Genomic DNA, 21046 nt, shown 5'->3' with positions numbered 1-21046 from the left:
GGGGAAATGTCACATTTGTTACGTTATTAATATTGATTTTTACAGGGGGTTTTGAGTTTATTTTGCTGCTTCTGCAGTACTCATGGCCAGTGCTTGTTTTCTGAAAGGCATTGTTACTGAGTGATGTGATTTGATACTTATGGACATTCCATTCACATGAGTTAACATTCAGTGTTATGCAACAGCTTTGTAGTGTTCTTGCTTTTTTGTTRTCAAGAAGATGCTTCCTAATAGTATTGAGTAGCAGCAACTGTAATTGTCTAGGGAGAAAAAAAATTACTATCRGAGAGAAGGACTGTTTCTTAGTCTGGTTCCCCAAAACAGGAGGAGTAGGGAAGCTCAGTCCTTTATGTGATCATTGGCCCTTCTCCCTCAGCAGGTTTTGAATCCATTGATTGATGTTAATTAAATTTGACTATGGAGCAGAGCACTTAAGCTTTCATAAGTTCTATAAAATCAGGAGCTACTAGAGTCAGACGGAGACCTTTTCAGTGGCCTGATTGAGGAAAAGGCAGGGAAAATTCAGCCTCTACCTACTATGTTGAAAGGTAGCAGCCAGCCGCCTGGTCAGTACTGTGTAGGTAATAAGAAAAACTCCAAACCATTCACGAGACAAACTGCCTCCTGCCACGTTGATGGGCTGAGCAAAGGTGGATTGGAAATGTAAGAGAGGGTTATTGAAGAGTGTGGGGAAAGGGGGACTGAGCACTTGAGAAGAAAGAGGAAACATATTTCAGTGGGGATGTGTGATGAATTTAAGGATATTGTACTTGGAAATGGAGACACTGAGGGAAGGGAATTGAACGTGCAGGAGATAAATCACGGGAAAACAAGCTTCCCTAGACTGGCTACTCTTGAAGTGATAAAAGTGAAATTGGAACAGACTTTTATGTGAAGAGAATTTTGAATGATTTCTCTTGCTTAACAAGAAATGATTTCCTTGTGATATATTGACTTCTAAAAGATGATGTTATCCTATTCCTTCTTTCTTCCACCAGGAGATCATGGTGTGGTCCAGGAGAAGAGTTTTGTTTTGTTACTTTGATCCAGCTTGGAGCTTCTCACCAGAAAGCCAAAAGGGGGAATGATTAGTCCTACATATATTGATGTAGGATGCTCAGAGGAGTTTCAGATTTGCACTGATCACTGAGCCCTCTTTCAAACATAGCAAATCTGCTTGTATCTCTGAATCTAACTGCAGTATAGTGCCAAATACACTTGTGCTAGCTTTAAGCTAGCTATTGTGGTTTTTATGGTAGCAGTTAATCTAGAAAAGGAAGTTTGGAGCTCAATACAGACTGTGATACCGATGTGAGAAACTCATATTTGCACAGTAGTCTGCTGGCAGCTTGTGACTGCTGTGGCTCAGCTGCTGCTGTTCCCTGAGAACCTTTGTCCACAGCTAGCTCAAGTGTGCTCATGCTGTACTGCAGTTACTTTTGTGTGTTGTCTTGGACTTGGACTTTGGGCTGAATTTTAATTGGTGACCAGTCTCAACATAAGACATTCCTTTTAGGTCTCCTGGGCTATCTGGTTTCTTTGATGTATTACACTTTTAAGTCTGCTTCTCTTACAGGTAGACATAATGTCAAACTTTATAATTTCAAATGTTAAAGTGTATGCCAAAGTTGTTAGAAGTAATTTTTTAGCTGATGTGCTTATCACGGCTGAACTGGTACAGACATTTGCAGGCAGTATTTGCCGTCTCTCCTCACCAAAATTAGCATGTACAAAKTCTGTTATCTTTGTTGTATTTATGTGTAAGTTTGTACAACTTCCCTTTCAGATTGGTTTACAGATGTGGTTGGAAGGCACTTCAGTGCTTCAGATTTACCGAGTTATTTCCCATTAGTATCCTGATGTATAAATAATGGTCATAATAACCCTAATAATACTTTGCAARCAGTGTTGCTTTCCTTGCAATAGGTCTTCAAAGATTTTTTTCTTTGAGATATAGATTCATTTCTACACAGTTTATTCCTGTCTTCTTTCTTTTCTTTGCTCTTCTCCCTCATATGATTCGTTGATGCAAAACTAACATCAGAGGAAGATTTATGTCTGAAGTCTCCATAGTTAATGAACATAACTATTTCAAACTATTTCATGTGGAATTCTGTCTGTGATGATAACCATCAGTGAATATTTAGGAATCTGAAATGTTTCTAGTAAAACTAACTGTGTGGTCCAAAGCCGAGTTCTCTACAACTATGTAAGACAAGCCCATAATGTCTAGTCATGGTCCATTGTTTACTTGTTGTTTCTTATTCATAATGGAAAACTGCATGAATAACCCTTCAGAAGGATTGAATCTGACTTTGCATTTGTGTGTGAAGTTTAAGTGACTCTTGTGACCTTTGAGTTTTTTCTATCACTGATCTTTTTTTTATTAATTTTACTGGACTCTGAAATGATGTGCCACTGCATTTCAATTATGCTCAAAGAGAGTCAAACACAAACATACTTGATCTAGCTGCCACATGTCATCTTGAGTTCATGTTGTCCTGTCGTGTTGTGATTAGGTTKTACATGTAGTGTTATGGCTGCTGAATGATGTAACAGACTAGTCTGTTATTCTTTCTATTTTAAATTTAAAAGAAGCAGTGTAGAGAAATGTTCTTAACTTGTACACACCAGAAGAGCAGCTGTTTAAATTTAAATTGAATATTTTGATAATTAATTTCCCTATATAGGAAATAGACTGCTCTTAAAATCTTTCTTAACTGATGATATTTGCACGCATTTGGAAAAAACTTTTTAATTCTCCAGTTTCTCACATCCTCTCTGTACCATCACTTGTCCCTCATGCCCTTTTATCCTTCTCTTTCCAAAAGCATTGGTCTGTGAGCACCTTCAGTGCTTTGGGAACTACTCATGAAGAAAAAAATCTTTGTACTATTTAAAAGAAAACTGCAGTTGTGACAGTGGTCTTTTATGGGTTTTGGGAGTAGGGACGTGTTCTAATAATGCCTCCCTCACTTTATTGCTCTATGACCTTGACTACATCTTAAATTATCTTCTTGACTGACTGCCTAAGCAAGATGTTAGCTTAATGTTTATACAATGCTTTGAACATGAACAGAGTTAGAAATGTTGAATCACTGTAGAAAAATAACAATGTTAGGTGTCCTAATGTCAGTTGTAGCACAGATGCTCTAATTTCCACAGTGCTTCGTGCACACTGACTTGTATGGGGCTTGACATTGCTGTGAGCCGCCCTACTAAGTAGACATAGAACGATCCATCACCTTTCTCCATAGCAACATGTTCCTGCATTCATAAAGTGAGATATAATTAAGGCTAATTTGCATATTTACCAAATCAATCAAGGAATTAAAAAAATTGTGAGGGAGGCGCATGCTCTAGTATCTTTCTGTATGATCCGTGTAGATCTTACTCGTAATAAATATTATTTATGTGTTTGGGGAGAGAAGATGGTATAGGAGAAGTGTGGGAATATGCAGCAACGATTCAAGAATTTTGAGTTGTTGGAGCAAAGAGGAGTAACTGAGCATCATGTTGGGAGCTCATATATTGGCCCAAGTAGTGTGAAGGCTTAMGGGTATACTCAACTTCAGTAGAAGTATTCACAGCCTATCTGTAGTGTATAAAATTAACCACATATTTAAATCTGTGCAGGATCAGTGTTTCAGCAGGGTAGAGTAGAGAAGAGACTGAKGAAGCTTGCTGTGTTTGGAGAATTTCCTCCAATTTCAAGTAAAATATACTTCATCATGAAAAGGACGTGTGCTTTGGTCCTTACTATTCTTTTTAAAGACTACCTCAAAAAACTTATCACAGGAGGAACATATTCCTATTAATAGAAAATACATAGTTATTCAGTATCTTGTATTAAATAATACAGAGATATATTTTGGTCATGGGATCTCCTTTCTGTTTTAATTCTGACCAAATGTCCTGTGCCTCTGTCTTTACAGCTTCCAGCTACAGTTTTATTCTGAGCATTAGTGAAGAGGAAGCCAGGGTGAAGGCTTTGAATGAATACCTGAGCACTCGTAGTTATATCCAGGGGTTCACATTTTCACATGCAGATGTGGAGGTATTCAGAAAGTTTTCGGGACCACCTGAGGACCAGTATTTCCATGTTGTCCGGTGGTACAGACACATAGAAGCAATCTATGATGGCAGCAGTGAAAAAAATGAGCCTTGTAAACTTCAAACAAGTGAGTAATATGGAATTGGTGGGCAAGTTAAAATCTAGCCTACATTGCATTGATTTTTATTGCTAAGAACTACTAAAAGTTCCTTTCCATTCTTTAGATATTCTTGCACACTTTAATATTTCCCATATCAGCTTGTATTCAAGGTCATGAAGTTCTGCTTGCATGCAGTTACAGTGTAATTGATGGACCTGAGCTATTTGGATGTTAAAGCTCTGTTTCTGTATTTCCTTGATTGGAAAATGTACAGAATTTATTATTTTTATCTTCTTTAAAAAGCTAGCCATTGGAATAGTGAAAGAATTTTTTTTTTTGGTTTAACTAATATAATATTAAGAAAAATAAAATATTAGAATTTGCTCAGTCCACATTTTTTTTTCCTCTCAAGGGTAGCTAAGTAGTTCTTATATGGTATACAAATTTGTAGTAAACTGAATACAGCCTCTGAAGAGTGTTATTAACGTAAGGTGAATTTTGAAAAGAATATTTAGGATTCTTCTAACCCTGGTGATTTAAGGATTGCTGATGTTTTGAGGAAATACTAACCAGTTAATCTGAGTCATTGTGTAAACATGGGTGCAGGCATTTTTGGGAGCTGCATCACTCTCCTGAGATGTTTTCAATGAGCTAGCCTAATTTAATTGCTTTGTGGTGACATCCTTCTTCAGGGAGTCATGAAATAATTAACAGTAACCGCACAGAGCTATTGTGTGGCTCTTGCAATATCTGTAAATGAATGCCTGATGTCTGCTCTGTCATTTTTGCTGAAGGTTGTTGACTAATATTATTCCACTGCCATCTTCTCACAACCTGTCATCATATGTGTTTTCAGTTCCTAGCAGACTAGCAGTTCAAATTAGACTGCTGCAAGTAGATCTTGTGTGTGTGTGTGTGTGTGTGTGTGTGCGCACGCGCGCACCTGCATGGGTTTGCACTGCTTACTGATTTCCTTTCAGCAGTAAAGGGATCTCAGCTGCACTACTGTCTCTGATAGTAGATTTAATGCCACTAACTCCAATTCACCTGCAAAATTTTGTGGATCAGGGTGGAGCAATACAAGGAAAGTTTTCTGTCTTCCTGTTCATTAATTCTTTGATGATAAATCTCTTTCTGAAGGCTCGTGTCTCATTATCTTTGCCACTTATATATGTGTCAGAGAAGTCCTGAACGGGTGTTCTGCAGTGTTCAGTACACAAACGACATACTAACTGGCCACATTTCATAGAACTTGGATATTATTATATCAGTGGGTTTTTGTGTGTATTGGAGAGCTCCAGAGGTGGATTAGGGCAAATTGACTTCTGTTCAGCCAGCGAATGACTACTACTAACAAGAGATGTACTTCAACAGATCRAAGAGTACACTTTTTGTCTCCTTGGTGTTTGTGTAGTAGGCATAACATGACACCTAACTCTGGAGCTGAGGACTTTAGGATGCAGTGTCTGGGGCTTTTTTATGTTTAGTGTGGTTTTAAGTAAAGAAAGCTTTACAGATTTATRTTTTATTATGCTAACCCACATAGACTGTCTACCCTGAGGGAAACTTGAGCCACAAATAAGCATGCCAGTGCAATCTTTGTAAATCAAACAGTAAACAAATCCATACCTTGATATGATCTGCATTAGGATAGGTTACTCTTGCACTTRAAGTGTTATGTTCAAGTACTGACAATAAAATGTTTAGAATAAATGCTTATATTAACTCTATGCTATGGATCCACAGAAATCTTTTTCTCTAGTTTAGGCAGTTATTGAAAAAAGGAAGGTGAGGAAGAGTCTTTCTTTCTTTCTTTTTTTTTTAAATACAATCTATATTAGCTGTGTTTTTTTCAGTCAAAATAATCATATGATAATATTGGGGAAACAGACTTAATGAAGAGCATCCTGAAACATAGGATCAGCAAAGACAATTTTGTTGTCAAAACAAACAGTTTGTACAATATTTTAATTGCAGTTAAAATGCATACCATGAGAATTCTTACAGAGGGTAATGTATATGTTAGCCTGGAAACCCTGTTGCATTTCTGAATTTCCTGTTTTGCTTTCGTTCCAAGTTAATGTGATAATCAGTTTAACATCATTACATTTGTAATCAGGCCAATGCATGGCAAACTGCAACTTTGAGAGAGAATGTGCTCATACGTTTCTTTGGAAAAATATCAGTTTAATAACTACATCGTTTCTTAAAAATTAAAGGAAAGGGGAAAAAAAAAAAGCAAGAATAAACCTCCCCTTTCCCATCCAGTTCATGCATCAGAGCAGAAGAGCTAAAAGCTGCAGTGTGCAGGGACATGCCACCTTTCCAAAAGTAAGAAGATAAGGTAGGTCTAACACAAACAGGAAATATAGCATGTTCCACGTTAAATGAATCTTCAGTGTTTTGAAGTATAGTGCTTTGGCTTGAGCTGTCCAGGTATTTAAAACAAGATTGTTTGGTAGACTGTTTGTTAAGTTGCAATAAAAATAAAAGATTTTTGTTCAATAAGCATTGATTTGTTGAACTAAAACTCTTCCTGAACACAATTACCACAGTAACATTCTGGAAGAAAAATACTGAAAACAAAATGAGAAATTTGAAAAGAAAATGTTGAAGTGTTGTGATGAGGTATAAACTTTCTGTTTTGACAACACTGTTCCATTTTGCTTTGAAATTTGTTATATGCTTTGTATATATGTAACATTTAAAAATTTCTATTATGGTTCAGCAACATACAACTGCAGTGTTTCAGGAGGTAGCAAAGCTTCTTTATTCCTACTGAGTCAAAGACAGGTTTCAAAAAGTTGAAATTCCCACCARGTATAGCAGTGATGCTTCTTTGCAGCTCCTTTGAGTGTTGTCATTAATGTTACCCTGGGTTTCATTGACTCTTTGTAATGGCAAAATTTAGCCTTTTGCTGCACTGGAGCATGTTTGTGGTAAATGAGTATGTTCAAAAATGCTTTGTATACACAAGAAGAATGTATGATAAAAAACTGAGGTTCTTTCTAAACCTTTCGGTCTGCTCTCCCTCTCACCCTAAGTACACATATTCTGTCAATATTGGCTCTAGAGACTAAGTCCAGTCTCTGGAGATTTTTTGCAGATTCTGTGTGACATCTATAATATGCAGTCATGGTAAAATCAGTGGCATTGCAGAAAACCCAGGACTGACATAAGATTTTATTAGTAATTTATTAAATTTCAAAGCTCTTGTTAACGCAAATTGCATTGCTCTTTTTAACACATTCTGAATTGCATGTTCTCACTTTTATAACCTCTTCCTTCCTGTTATTTGAATCAAAAGTTAATAGGAGTGGTAAGACAGAGTAGAAAATAAACTAGATTGAAATCATTTACATTTCTTTTAGTGGCTTTGAAAGAAGCTCTAACAAAATTGATTTGGTTTTCTTGAAAGGGCGCCATTTTGTCTAATTACCTATTTTTTCTTTTGAAATAACTTAATGATGTGATAAGTAGAAAATGCTATACTGCGGATCTGTTTGAAAAATGTGTTTTCAGTTCTCTCTAAATTATTTTTTTCTCTAGGTAAAGGCAAGCGTATGCAGCCTCACTGGTCTCCCCCTGAAGGGACAAAACATTCTAGACTCTGCCTCTATAAYAGCCTGACTCGCAATAAGGTGACTGAATGTAATAAAAGTGGAGTTTTGCACAGAAACACAAATAGAGAAGCCATCTAAATGTTTGTTTCTTACGTGTCTTCTGTATGAGTAGACAGTTTTCTGGATTGTATTCTGTGGAATGTTAGCAAGCAGGTGCAGAAGGTACTATTTCAAGTACATTTGCAGAGGCAAGCGTTACAATGTGCACAACAAATATACACATACAAGTGTGTATGTGCACATGTATGTGTATTTTGCATAAAAAATATATAGTACACACATGCAAGTTATTCTCATCCAAAATAACCAGCAATTCAACCGCAATAAAATCAGAATAAAATAAAATCAGAATTTCTTTCTTTAGATCTTCTCAGTGCAAGAATGTCTTGCAAATTATGTTAATGTAATACTGGTAAAACTTCATGTAGCCTTTTTTGGGGAGTCCTTTGGGGAAAAGAGGAAAATAAAAAGTACTAACGTTATATGGGATTAGTATTCAAGTATGTGTGAAGTGTGTTTAGTATATAACAGTTTTCAGTGTAAAAAAAAAAGCCTAATCTTCCACTCTGTATACAGATGTTGAACAGTGACCTGCCTAATCCCAGTYTTTATAATTTGATACCTTGTTTGACAGAGTGTAGATAGCAGAAACAGSCACATTCTGTTCTCTCTCTTATGTGATAAAGGTAGTGGTGGTCTTTTCTTGTGGTAAAACAGMGAATAGACTACCAATTACTTTTTTGTAAATCAAAATCAGAGTATCTTTCTCATGTTCTGCTCTTTCACTTTTGGTATTACTGGACTGAGACCATATGTCTTCAAGCTCTTCTGCTCACTCTACCTTCCCTTTTAATTAAGGAAATATTTCAACCTCAGAATGGAAAAAAGGTCACATGGTATTGCTGTGGTCCAACAGTATACGATGCTTCTCACATGGGACATGCCAGGTACTGTAGTTCCTGATTTTGATACAAGTGACAGTTTCTATAGTAAACAAAAGATTAAATAGAAAAATGTACTTTATTTAGATGAAGGTACTACTAGAAAATAGTCTTGTTATATTCAACACTCAGGAACTGAGGTTAGAAACAGCATATTATAACTTACATTATGTCATTGTATAATAAAAACCTTCTCTCATCTACTAGTAATTTAAAATTGCTRTAAATTTATTGGCACCAAAATTAAGGTAGTTTATACTTAGAATACAAATGTGTTTGAAATGTTCAGTAAAAACTCCCCCACGTATTTTTGTATTTTTAGGTCATACATCTCATTTGATATTCTGAGAAGAATCTTTAGGGATTATTTTAAATTTGATGTTTTCTATTGTATGAATATTACAGATATTGATGATAAGGTAAGGTCTTTTTAGATTGCAATTTACAATAATGTAGTTACAGCATGGGAGTAAGGGAGCTCTATGTAAATAATGCAATTGCCATTTCATAAGCCAAGATAAATAGTGTACTGACTACCTTGGATATATATATTTCTTATACAAAGTCATTGATTTTTCTTGTTTCTTTAGCATTCCTATGCTGGCAGAGGATATTTTCTTGTGTGTAAATTAATGCTGTTATAAATTATGGAGACTAACCATTTTACAAAAGATAACTTGTTCCGATGGGCTTTTTCATTCTCTGTTGTTGAGGTACATAATTAACTCTGTTCAAGTACCTAACTAACTCYGTAAAGCGTGTTTAATTTGTATTGCTGCCTGTAATTCTTGTAGTTTGTTAAATTTGTAGGGATTTTGAAAAGTCATTTTTATATAATAATTTTATTTGTATATTCTGTAAATATATGCCACTTCACAAAAATATTGCCATGTTTCTGCTTTGTTAGATCATCAAGAGAGCAAGACAAAATTACCTTTTTGAACAGTATACAGAGAACAAACCAACACCAGCTCAGCTACTTGAAGATGTTAAAACTGCCTCAGAGGTCGGCTCAGTACTTAATCCCTTCTAGTATCTTCTTATTCTGTAATGTAGCAAAGCATCTAAATGTCTCCAGCTTTGCTCTTGCTACTTACTTGTTTAAACTTTCTACTTGTTTCAGTTCTCTTGAAATGGTACCACACAAATTGAAACACATATTAAACTGTTACTGGAATGGCACATCACTTGGATCCATTGTTTTAGGAGTATGGGTTTGAAGTCTCTCAACACAGTTGACAAGATCTATCTGTGCAAAAGTCTTGCCTGGTTTTTATGTCCATAGAGCTGTTTTGCGTGTGCATCTGTATTTTGTTGGAAGATTGGGAAAACAAGTCAAAAAGCACTGGGATGTTTGCTAGAATTCAAACTCAAAGTAATTATTCAAAACAGTTATTAAATAGTGGTATGTCCACAATCTTTTAAACTGTAAACACCTGTAAGAATTATCCTTCTGTATCATTAAAAAATTTAGAAAGAGCAAAAACCTGCAAAGCTTCTGCGATTTAATAAATTGTGTATGTTGGGTTAAAGGTTGGGGAAGGTGTTTTTCTGGTCATTTTAGAACTGCAGATCACAAAGAGATCATTGGTCTTAATGAACTGAATACAGGCCTAGGAATAGGATGCTTGGAATTTTTGCCCAAGTCTGTCATTGCTTGACATGCTCTTTAAGCATAGCATTTAATCTCTGTGTTTCATATTTGTGCTTCTCCATTTCAAATTTGGGATAACCAACTCTGTAATTAGGGCAACTGACTGCACAGGAAATGAGAATTACTAAATAACAGTAATTACGATCTTGTAATATTTTAAAACCTTTTGAAAAAGAACAAATGCAGTGATATAAAGCTTAATTCAAATATGAAATACATGTTTTTGACTAGTGAATATATTCATCTACCTTTGTTTCTGAAGAGTATGTTTTAGTCTCAGTAGTTCGATATCAGTGGTTTATGTGGGTTAATGTATTACTTATCACAAGCAAGGTACTATATGGCTAAGATACATATTGTATATGGAATATAGCCCTATTGTAGTATTGGATGCTTTTAAAATATTTTTTTTATTGTAGCTCTTTTCAATTAAATTAAATGAGACAACTGACCCAGATAAAAAGCAGATGTTGGAAAGAATTCAGAGTGCAGTGAAGTCTGCTTTTGACCCTCTAGAAGAAGCTGTGCGAGAGAAACTCCCCACAGAAGAGATCCACAGATACCACAAGGTCAGCTTGAGCTTGTTTTAAGAAGATATTTGGCTTACAATAGAGTTTTTAAAAATAATATTTTACCTATAATTTTTCTGAAGCATATTTTGGAAATTTTTATTTTATAAAARAAGAGGAATGGTAGGCCTGAGGATCTTCTAGTCCTTATCACTCAGTACAGTAAATTCTGTCCCTGAGTTCAGCTAAACGGTTTTAGGATACTGTTTTCATCAAACCTCTGCCCTCCTCAATTGTGATAATTACTCAGGTATTTTTAGCTTCCCAGCAGGAATTTATTCTTACATAGATTTAAACTTCCTGTTTGACTTTTTGGCTCGATGGCATTGGTTTCAGCAGGAGTTCATATCATAAATTGTTGTACATGCATACACAAAGTTTTAGGACTTGTGACAATTTTCTACTCTAGTGTTGTGACTAATCAGAGTAGAAAAGTTTCATCACATGAAAAAAACCCAAAACGCTATGCTCAGTTTGATCCAAAGACCATTATAATTAGAGACAATAATCCCGTTGACTTTGCTGGGCTTTAGCACTGTCCCAGTAACCAGCTTAGACAGTATAACTGTCTTTCATTAACTGGTTTYCCCATTCATCTTTTCTTGCTTTCAGCTTATTTGTTTTGATTAGTGTAGGAGATATAAGGTATGTATTCCCTTCTTGAGAAGTGTCTTTCTCTAAATTACTTTAAAATAATTCCAGTTACTGAAGTATCAGGTGTCTTTAAAAATTAGAAGACGACTTAAAAGTTGTCTTTTAATACATGACTGAGAAGTGTATCCTTGTTGAGGTTCTTTCAAACACTTTTTGGCAATGTGCAAAGCAAGATTTCTGTTAGGATTGTCTACTAGTAATGAGGGGAATGGATGATGTGCTTTAACTGCAGGTCCCATCCAGTGTTTATAATATAAATTCCACATGTCTATTCAAATGATTAATATGAAGACAGCTATCAATTATTTATTTTCCCTTCCCTCCAAATATATGAAAGACAATATGATAACAAAGTATGATAAAAGCAAGGAGTACTCTATATTAATAGCCAGCTGTCTTTTTCCTTAGGCACACCTCTCTGTTCAGAATGAAATCTCTCTACAGAGTTTGAACAGGGCAAGTCTTAGGTCAGTTGCACATAAAATTTTTTGTTTTACAGATACTGTTGGAAGAAGCAAAAGATTTGCTGTCTGACTGGTTGGATGCAAAATTTGGCAGTCAGGTGACTGATAATTCCATATTCTCTAAGCTCCCCAAGTTCTGGGAAGCAGAATTTCATAAAGACATGGAAGCTCTCAATGTAAGTATACAACCTGTTTTCTGTTTTAAAAGTGTATATACCATACCTCATAATGCCCAGAATACAAATTAGCCCCTTAATAGTTTTTTTAAAACTCAAATGTCAACCCTATTGATAAAATATTTCCTTTAATCTCTAATGTGAATAGATAATTGTTAAATTAGCACCTGTTCTTTCTGTCACAACAGTCTTAAAACAACTGTGCATGTTATCAGTACTGATAACTTAGAGATCAAGCTTCACATCTGCCCTCATCCCTTCCTCTTAGTGTAAAATGTGCCTGCAATTCTAAACTGATCCAGAAATTTGACAGAGAGCTCTGCCAAATTCAGCATTTAGATTTGCTGCTTATTGCTCTTGAGCAGCAAAGAAATTATGYGTTGATGACGACAAACCTGTCCTTGGTTGTTTATAGGTGCATATGCAGTGGTTCAGACTGGTGAAGTTTTATTCAGTTGCCTCCAAATCGGGGACAGACATACTGCCTTTTCTACCAGAAGTGCAATAAATGAAATCTCTTGCAGTAGCTTATTGGTAACCTGGCCTTAGAGGATAATATAAAATGAACACCGTACATTAAGTTTTAGAGCAGGAAGCTTCAAGTAGGACTCTTAGATTATATTGTCACTTGTTTTTGAGCAAGTCACTTAACCAGTGTATAGCATATAAGCTTTATATGTTTGTGTGTGTGTATATATATGTATGTATACATATAAATAAATATATATACATAAAATAAAATATAAAATGCCATTTTTTAATCTATAGGTTTTACCTCCTGATGTTTTAACACGAGTTAGTGAGTATGTCCCAGAAATTGTGGAATTTGTTAAAAAGATTGTGGATAATGGTTATGGGTAAGTTCTCTAATGAATGCTTTTCTCATGTGTTTATACTATATCGGAGCCCAAATGACTTTTATCAGTTACTGTGAACTGTCTTCTCTGTTTTTAAATGCAATACAGTCTCYTTCAGATGTACTATCTCTTTGAGTAAAGAAACTTCATCTTCCTTTGCACAAGACCTATAACATTTATCTTGATGATAGTTTATGGTACTCTGTATTTCTTATGATCTCTTAAAAACAAAGATGTTAGATTATTAATTAAATAGAGTGAAATCCTTATTTCTTAAAACAAATAGTCAAAGTTCCATTGACTTGAACTGGAGCTAACTCAAGGCCTTTAGCAAGGGTTTTCAAAAGTGAGTGCCTGAGAGGATTGCTAGAAATTATTTGTGAAGAACAAGGTTTAAGAAAAAAAGTCTACCTGAGCTGTTTTTCTGTCATTGTCTAAAATTTGTGAAAAACTAAGTAATTCTCTAGAAGTTCTTAAGTACTGTAGTAGAATCCAGACTGAAAACTTTGAGTGCTCTTTCTTTTAATAGCCTCAATTATTCAATGTGGAAATAGTTTCATTATGAAAAAAAGAAAACTATGGTCGGTTCTCTTGCATATTCATGCTCAAAACCTGCATTTTTAATTTTTCCTAAAATAATGGCAGTACAAAATTGTTTGCGTTGAGGTATCAGTGCTCATGGTGGTCTTGAAACATAATTCTTTGTCATGGCTGTAGTGGGACAAAAGTAGCAAAATGAATGAGRGCAAAATAGACTATGAAACAACCATGTTTTGTATTATGTTATTGCAAAACATTAAGAGGTAACATGTTAGGTTAGTGGTTCCAAGAGAAGAAATTTTTACAATACACATTTTAACAAATGTGATGATTGTTCTCCCTTTGATGCATTTTATCCTGTCTTTTAATGGTTTGTCTGAAGTCTTTATGGTAGGGTGTAAGAACTTAGGCTCACCTAAGTCACCTTTACCGTACCAAGCAATACCATTCTCTATGTGGACTCACTAGARAATTTAAATAAGGTAGTGATTTGGGGGTATTTAAGTGTCAATAGAAAGTTAACTGCACATTTTTTTTTTAATTTTTCAGATATGTGTCCAATGGATCTGTATACTTTAATACTATGAAATTTGATTCTGCTGAGAAACACTCCTATGCAAAGTTGGTTCCTGAAGCTGTAGGTGATCAAAAAGCTCTTCAAGAGGGTGAAGGTAAAGAGGGGAAAAAACATTTGCCTAAATTGCTGTAGGTGTACATGGTGTCAAWTTTTCAAATTGATTTCGTTGAGATCTGCATCAAACTTATTTTCAGAGTTGAATGATTGACATTCTGCACTTTCTTTAACTCTGGATTTGTTTTTCAAGGCTTTGTGGCTTGAACCAGCACTTTCATGAGTATTTTATTTGGAAAATACTAAGAAATTTTCTTCATTCTAGGATGACATTTTTATCATTTTTTTTTAATCAGAATTGTGAATAGCCCGGTTGTTTGGCTGCAGCCAAGTTATTTGGCTGTTCATCTGGTTCAAAGTAGGGAGAGTAAGGACTTAAAGGTGAGTCTACCACCTGCCAGGTGAAAGTCCTTCCTACCAGGGCTATGGCTATTTTATGACAAATATTTTGAGTTTTTTTTCTCTCTTATTCTGCTGTCATACTGAGAATTCTTTGTACTTTGTAACCCTTGTCATGTTGAACTAAATCCAAATATAGGTCTTTTGATAAGAGCCATAGTAGAGGGACAGCTTAAAACACTCAGTAAAACATGTCTCATTGAGTAGCTCCTCCTAACAGTACAGTTACAGTAACCAATCATCCACAAAATGCATCAACAGAATATTAGAAGGGTTTTAAGTAAGTCATARGTGAAGTTAAGGTAGCAAGCAATGGCCAAGAGAGATGCTGCATTAAACTGCATGGGATTATATCCTTAGAATTGAAATTCCTATGCAAATGTGAAATAAAAATTGCTGACGTAAACCACCATCTTTATGGTAACATGAATGCATAATTTTTACCACAGAACCAGATAGTACTGTTAGGTTGTTTTTTCCTTTTGCAAATACGAACCAATGCAGAGTGATTAATACAAGTAGGAGTATGCATATACAGATTATCACTTGTCAGTTTAGCTCCCCTGACTCATTCATGATAATTGTCCATACTGTGACAGATAATGTCATTTTGACTTGCAGAGGCAACAGAAATACTGAGCTTTAAAAGTTGTACCTAATGCAAATAAAATCACRTAATGAAACGTTCTAAAAAAACTGGACTGCAGGTATCTCAAAGTGTATATCAAAACTAGTCAACAATTTTAATCTTAACAAAACTTTGGCTTTAATCTCTGTGTTGGATTCTCATGTGGTAGGTGATATTGTTACTGTCTTGGTCTTGCAAAAATGTTAAATTCCCTGTGTTTTCAAGAGCTAAGATGCTATAATTATAATAAGAGTACATCTCAAATGATCAGAAGGAGCTCACAGTGACTAATACACAACACATTTATGATGAAAACAATATAGAGATATTGAACAACTACTAGCCATCCTGTGCAGCAACTGAAACAAAGGATGGAAGAACTATCCCATGAACATATTATCTGTGCAGATTTAAGTCAGTCTTAATTTTGTTATTTCTAATTTTGGAGTGAATTGATTCTGCTACCCTATTTGCCTATGAATATATTTTTTTTGTGATTTTGTATTGCTATTTCTAAAACTGGAAGATTGGAGTTGTGCTGCAGAAAGAATATAGATGAATCTTATGTCAAAGTTTATAAAGCAGTGCAGCTGATACTTCTTGTAAGCTTTCTTGTCAACGAAGCATTGATCAAAAAGCAAAGGAATAAGCAAGGTTAATTATGATGAATTTTGAATTTTTTTTTTTAATTCACTTATTAGTTTTCAAAGAGACAAGAATCAGTAGTGCTGGTGTTCAAATAAAACGTAAGTATTTTTATTTTCCCTTTTAAAAGGTGACTTGAGTATCTCAACTGATCGCTTGAGTGAGAAGCATTCTCCAAATGATTTTGCTTTGTGGAAATCCTCCAAGCCAGGAGAGCCCTCATGGGACTCTCCATGGGGAAAGGTAAGGATGTTATAACCAAGATTTAGTTCCTCTACAACCATTAAATACCATGATTTATAATATACAAATACGATACCTCGTATTAATGATGTCTAGATCATAGAGGTCTTGTGTTCAATTGTACATTCYATTGCTGTGTTCATTAAATGATTTAGAATACGTATGTTAATAATTAAGAATCTGTCTGTTAGATACTTCTTAAGCACAAGTTTGTTTGTAGGCTTATGATGACTGCTATTAGTCAGTTGTCCCCTACTTATCTGGTCTTTATCTGCAGAGATTTATTTATTTTGTGATCAAACATACTGATTGTGTTCTGTATAGTCTGTATAATCAAGTTGTCATAGATATATATATGATACTGGATCTTGAAGTCCAACGAGCATCCTTTTATGAAGCTGTGACTGTGAATCTTTTTTTCTAGATAACTCTGTATTTAATTTCTTTATAGGTGTAACTGCTTAGGGGCATACCAATGAGGAAATGGTACATAGGCCAGAGAGGAAAACAATTAATTAGTAATAAAGTAATGTCTTTATCTAAACAGGGCCGTCCAGGTTGGCACATCGAATGTTCTGCAATGGCTGGATCCATTCTAGGAGAGTCGATGGATATTCATGGAGGAGGATTTGATCTCCGTTTTCCACACCATGACAATGAACTGGCACAGTCTGAGGTGAATGAACTGTCAGTGGCCTTCAGTCTCCAGTGAGAAAGCTACATGCTTAGCTTTGATTGCAACTTATGCAGATGCATGTGTAAATTTTTAATTTTTAAACAACATGTCTTCTGTATAAGCATAACTTTTTCTCATTATTTATTCATACCTATATTATTCTGTTTTGTGATATATATTTGTACAGTGTTGGATCTTCTGTGTTCTTTTGTTTTTGATGCAGGCATACTTTGAAAATGATCACTGGGTTCGATATTTTCTGCATACTGGCCACTTAACAATTGCTGGCTGTAAAATGTCCAAATCTTTAAAGAATTTCATTACCATAAAAGATGCACTGAAGAAGCAYACAGGTAAAAATAACTGGAATTTGAATGCTTCTGATGTAGTTTGAGTGATGACTGTGTTAATTTTGCTATTTAGGCACAAAGTGGAGTTTCTAGAAGTGGCTAACTTCAGGTGTCCTTTTTCATCACTAAATAGCTAAATAACTTTAGAACAGCTTCCCTGTTCCTCATCTGGAAAGTCTGGGTGATAATGCGTCCCCTTTTTTGTAGCTGTATTGAGAGTAAGAATATTAGATTGTGATGTTCTTAGCAACTACAGTATTAGAGGCCATAAGAATACTTTAGGTTATGATTATTTTCCATATTTATTTTAAAACTGATAGCCCGGCAGTTACGATTGGCTTTCCTCATGCACTCTTGGAAGGATACACTGGATTATTCAAATAATACCATGGAGTCAGCTATTCAATATGAGAAGTTTATGAGTGTAAGTAAGGTTTCCATTCTTCCTCCATCTCTCTACCCTTTGTGCTGTCATACCTGCTTCAGGCAATAGAACTCAAAGATATAGGGGTCATATCACAAGAAGGAGTTGCCTTCTGAATTCATCAGGTAGAATTCCCCAATATTTGTTTAGCTACTGTTGACCGCAAAAGTCATGCAAATTCCACGTATGGCTACATTTTTCTGTAGCTGGGTGTTCTCTCAGGTTCTCCAAGTTTTAACATTTCTGAGCAGCTTGGCACTTGTATGCAAGATTATTTTCTCAGCTAAGCTTGTTTTTAAGACTCAGTCCAACATCCACTCTCATAATATATCTGTCAGATCAGAATTCACGTGAATACAGCCAAAAGAAGAGGGAGTTCCTACCGTATCTCCTCACCACATACATAAAGCATTTCCCTTTATGTCTTGTCGCTGGGATGTGAGGGGTCAGACACTGTTCTCTGCATAGTTTAGAGCAGTGGTTTAAAACCATATTTCCCCCAAGAAAACTGGACAGCATTTTCAGATTATYGATCTTGGTCTCTCTGGCTGAAGCTGTTATGCTTTTTATATAAAGCATTTATTTTGGGCTGTGGAATAAGTCAAAATGACTTCTTACCAAGCAGGATGCTGACCTGAAAGAGCCCTTTACTATAAAGCCATTTTTATTCTTTAGCTTACATTGCTAGCAAAAAACTTAAAAACCTGCCTTAAGAACTCCCATCTAAATAAAAAGCATAACTTTTTAAAAATGGATTTGTATTTCAGCAGCTTGATGTTAGAGTATGGTGCTGTATTATGTGGTGTCAGAGCCAAGATTTGGAACTGAATTACAGTACTACTGTGATTTGCAGAGTTACGCAGATTATGTGGGTTTCCCTGTTTTGACAGATGTTTCAAAGATCCTGGCTGAAATAGTATTGAAACCATCAACTTTAGAAGGCTAAGTAAGAAATAGACCTTTTCATAGTAAATATTGGGTGTGTGTCATTTAACCTGATTTTGAGCTATATTCTTCTTTTATAGGAATTCTTTTTAAATGTGAAGGATATTCGTCGAGCTCCCACTGATGTGTCAGGCCAGTTTCAGAAATGGGAAAACCAAGAAGCAGAGCTGAACAAAAAGTGAGTGGAACATTCCTATTTCTCTGTGAATAGCCTTTGTGTAGATGCATGTTTTATTTCTCCCCCTGTCCCTTGCAAAATGCCTTACTACTGATACTTCTGTAGCACTTTCAGTGAGGATCTCAAAGTCCTGTACAAGTTACTGAATTTAACTTGGCAACAGCTTTATGAGATATAGATAAATCTAATAACTTCACTTGAAAAGTACACTTGTCTGCTTCACCACTCTATTTGTATGAGGAAAGAAAACTACATTTTTATATAGCTGTCATTTTATTCATTACTTTAAATTCTATCTYTTCATCTGAGGAATGACTGATAATTCTGATAGTGTTCAGAACTGTAAAAATAGTATTTTACATATTTCGAAGTGCAGTAAGTAAGCTGAGACAAACTGAAGTTAAATTACTTGACTAAAAGCATAAAAGAAGAGATTAGAGTGCCAATTTTTGAAAACAATGTTTGTTGTTGAATTGAGGGAATATTAATATTGCAGTGTTTCACTTTTATAATGAAACTATCATTATTGTTTGCAATATGAACAGCTTCTTGTATGGTTTTTATTATTTGTGAAATTTAAAATTGATGTTTCTTGCTTATTGGAAATACTAAATTGTTCCTAGGGCAACTTATTGTTGTTAATAGAGATGGTTACTGTTGAATGTCTGAGTGCAGATGCTTCAGTTCAATGATGTACTTTGAAAATTTCATTTTCAATTCATGGCTGGTGGAGATAACCATTTTTTTAAAATAGATAAAAAAAAAATAGTAATGGAAAGGTGGAATGTGAGGACAAAGGATTGGGAGGAACAGAAGATAAGCTCTGTGGATGTTTGGTTTTGCCTCCTTTTTCTACCTCTTCTCGTTCTTTTTTCTCTGGAAAAAGTATGTCATTTGAACCAGTAGAGGCCCTTTGTGTACCTTTTTAATTATTATGCTTATTTATGAGCATTACAAATGTTTGCATGAAATTCTTGCTTATATCTGCTTGTAATAGCTTCATAACATCTCAGTTTGTGGTAATTCAACTTCCAAACTGGTGTTCCTCTTGGAAAAATAGTAAACAGAAAACTCACCTGAAACACAGGGAAAAGAGAGCAATACTGTAAGAACATAGTAAATACAGGAAGGTACTAAATAACCAAATTGTTCTGCTTGTAAAAACTGGTATTAAAAAGTCAATTCCCAAGGAAAAAGATATTTATGTATTTATTTATATTGTTTGGACAGTTGTTGCCAGTTAGATTATCCTGCATGCTTTTGTTCATAGAAGCAAAACAGCAGTCATAATGATGCCTTTCTCTTGCTCATCTGTTTTTCCTCAAATATAAACTGTGACTAACAAAGGATTATCTCACTTTTAGGCCCCCTTTACTCTTCTAATAGCAGCTCTTCAGAGTAGATGGGAGATATTCTTCAGAGTAGATTGCAGATACTTCTGACATAAATATTATAATTTTTTTCTTAGTTTTTATGACAAGAAGGCAGCAATTCACGAAGCACTGTGTGACAATATTGATACTCGCTCTGTCTTAGAAGAAATGCGTTCATTAGTCAGTCAGAGCAACTGCTATATTGCTGCAAAGAAATCTGCCAGACAAATGCCAAACAGACTTCTTTTAGAAAACATCAGTTCCTATCTAACTCAAATGCTAAAGGTATGTAATAGCAAGTATTGAAGTTGCTATTGCACTGTGCAATTACTACTGTTGTATTTTTCAAGTATGTAGAGATCTGTACAGTCTTTGTTTAAATCTTGCAGGAAATCTAAAGACCTTCCCTTTCCCTGCCCCACTGCAAACACCCTTCCCCTCCTCCCCCTCCGCCCCACAATTTTTAGCGATTGTTACACCAGGAACAATTTGGAGCCCTTTATATTATTTTTTAACTTTATGTAATGTTTTGTGGAATAGTAGGAAGCCCCTAACACATGCAAGGAGAATTAGACAGTAGAAAAAAAGTCAAATTATAAAATCTTACAGCATTAATGCTAGACTTGAAAGTTGATGATTAGTGTGCTGTATCAGTTAAAAAAAAACCCAGAACATCTCTTACTAGAGCAGTAAGTTATGTCGGTTAAATCAACTAGGTGGCTTCAAAACTCTAGTACATAATGATTTTGCTTAGTTTTCACATACCTGTTACTTAATGTATAACAACTTTTTTTCCCCCTGACTAGATATTTGGTGCCATAGACAGTGATGATGCAATTGGGTTTCCTGTTGGAGGAAATAGTCAAAACGTAAATGTAAGTGAAGGAGAAAGTACACTGTACAAAATTCTCTTTATAGTCCT

The 21046-nt window shown here is 35.1% G+C and overlaps 1 protein-coding gene across 3 annotated transcripts in view; it reads left to right on the top strand.

The window, feature by feature from the left end:
• Window positions 1-21046, top strand: part of CARS1 (cysteinyl-tRNA synthetase 1) — a 35702-nt gene that overhangs the window by 1852 nt on the left and 12804 nt on the right. For 2 of the 3 annotated variants that reach the window (XM_085317093.1, XM_085317092.1), the window contains exons 2-17: window positions 3936-4181; window positions 7704-7795; window positions 8636-8724; window positions 9041-9137; window positions 9626-9724; window positions 10792-10941; window positions 12095-12235; window positions 13004-13092; window positions 14182-14303; window positions 16066-16178; window positions 16726-16854; window positions 17078-17207; window positions 17525-17628; window positions 18654-18751; window positions 20220-20409; window positions 20931-20999. In XM_085317093.1, the coding sequence (XP_085173219.1) occupies window positions 3936-4181; window positions 7704-7795; window positions 8636-8724; window positions 9041-9137; window positions 9626-9724; window positions 10792-10941; window positions 12095-12235; window positions 13004-13092; window positions 14182-14303; window positions 16066-16178; window positions 16726-16854; window positions 17078-17207; window positions 17525-17628; window positions 18654-18751; window positions 20220-20409; window positions 20931-20999 (1958 nt within the window). The remainder of the gene's footprint in view (window positions 1-3935; window positions 4182-7703; window positions 7796-8635; window positions 8725-9040; window positions 9138-9625; window positions 9725-10791; window positions 10942-12094; window positions 12236-13003; window positions 13093-14181; window positions 14304-16065; window positions 16179-16725; window positions 16855-17077; window positions 17208-17524; window positions 17629-18653; window positions 18752-20219; window positions 20410-20930; window positions 21000-21046) is intronic. The other variant, XM_085317094.1, reaches the window with a different exon arrangement.

The sequence above is a fragment of the Rhea americana genome, unplaced genomic scaffold (genome assembly GCF_003343005.1).
Source record: "Rhea americana isolate MKP2758 unplaced genomic scaffold, rheAme1 scaffold_49, whole genome shotgun sequence".
NCBI classification, from domain to species: Eukaryota; Metazoa; Chordata; class Aves; order Rheiformes; family Rheidae; genus Rhea; species Rhea americana.
This window is presented reverse-complemented; position numbering and strand designations above follow the sequence as displayed.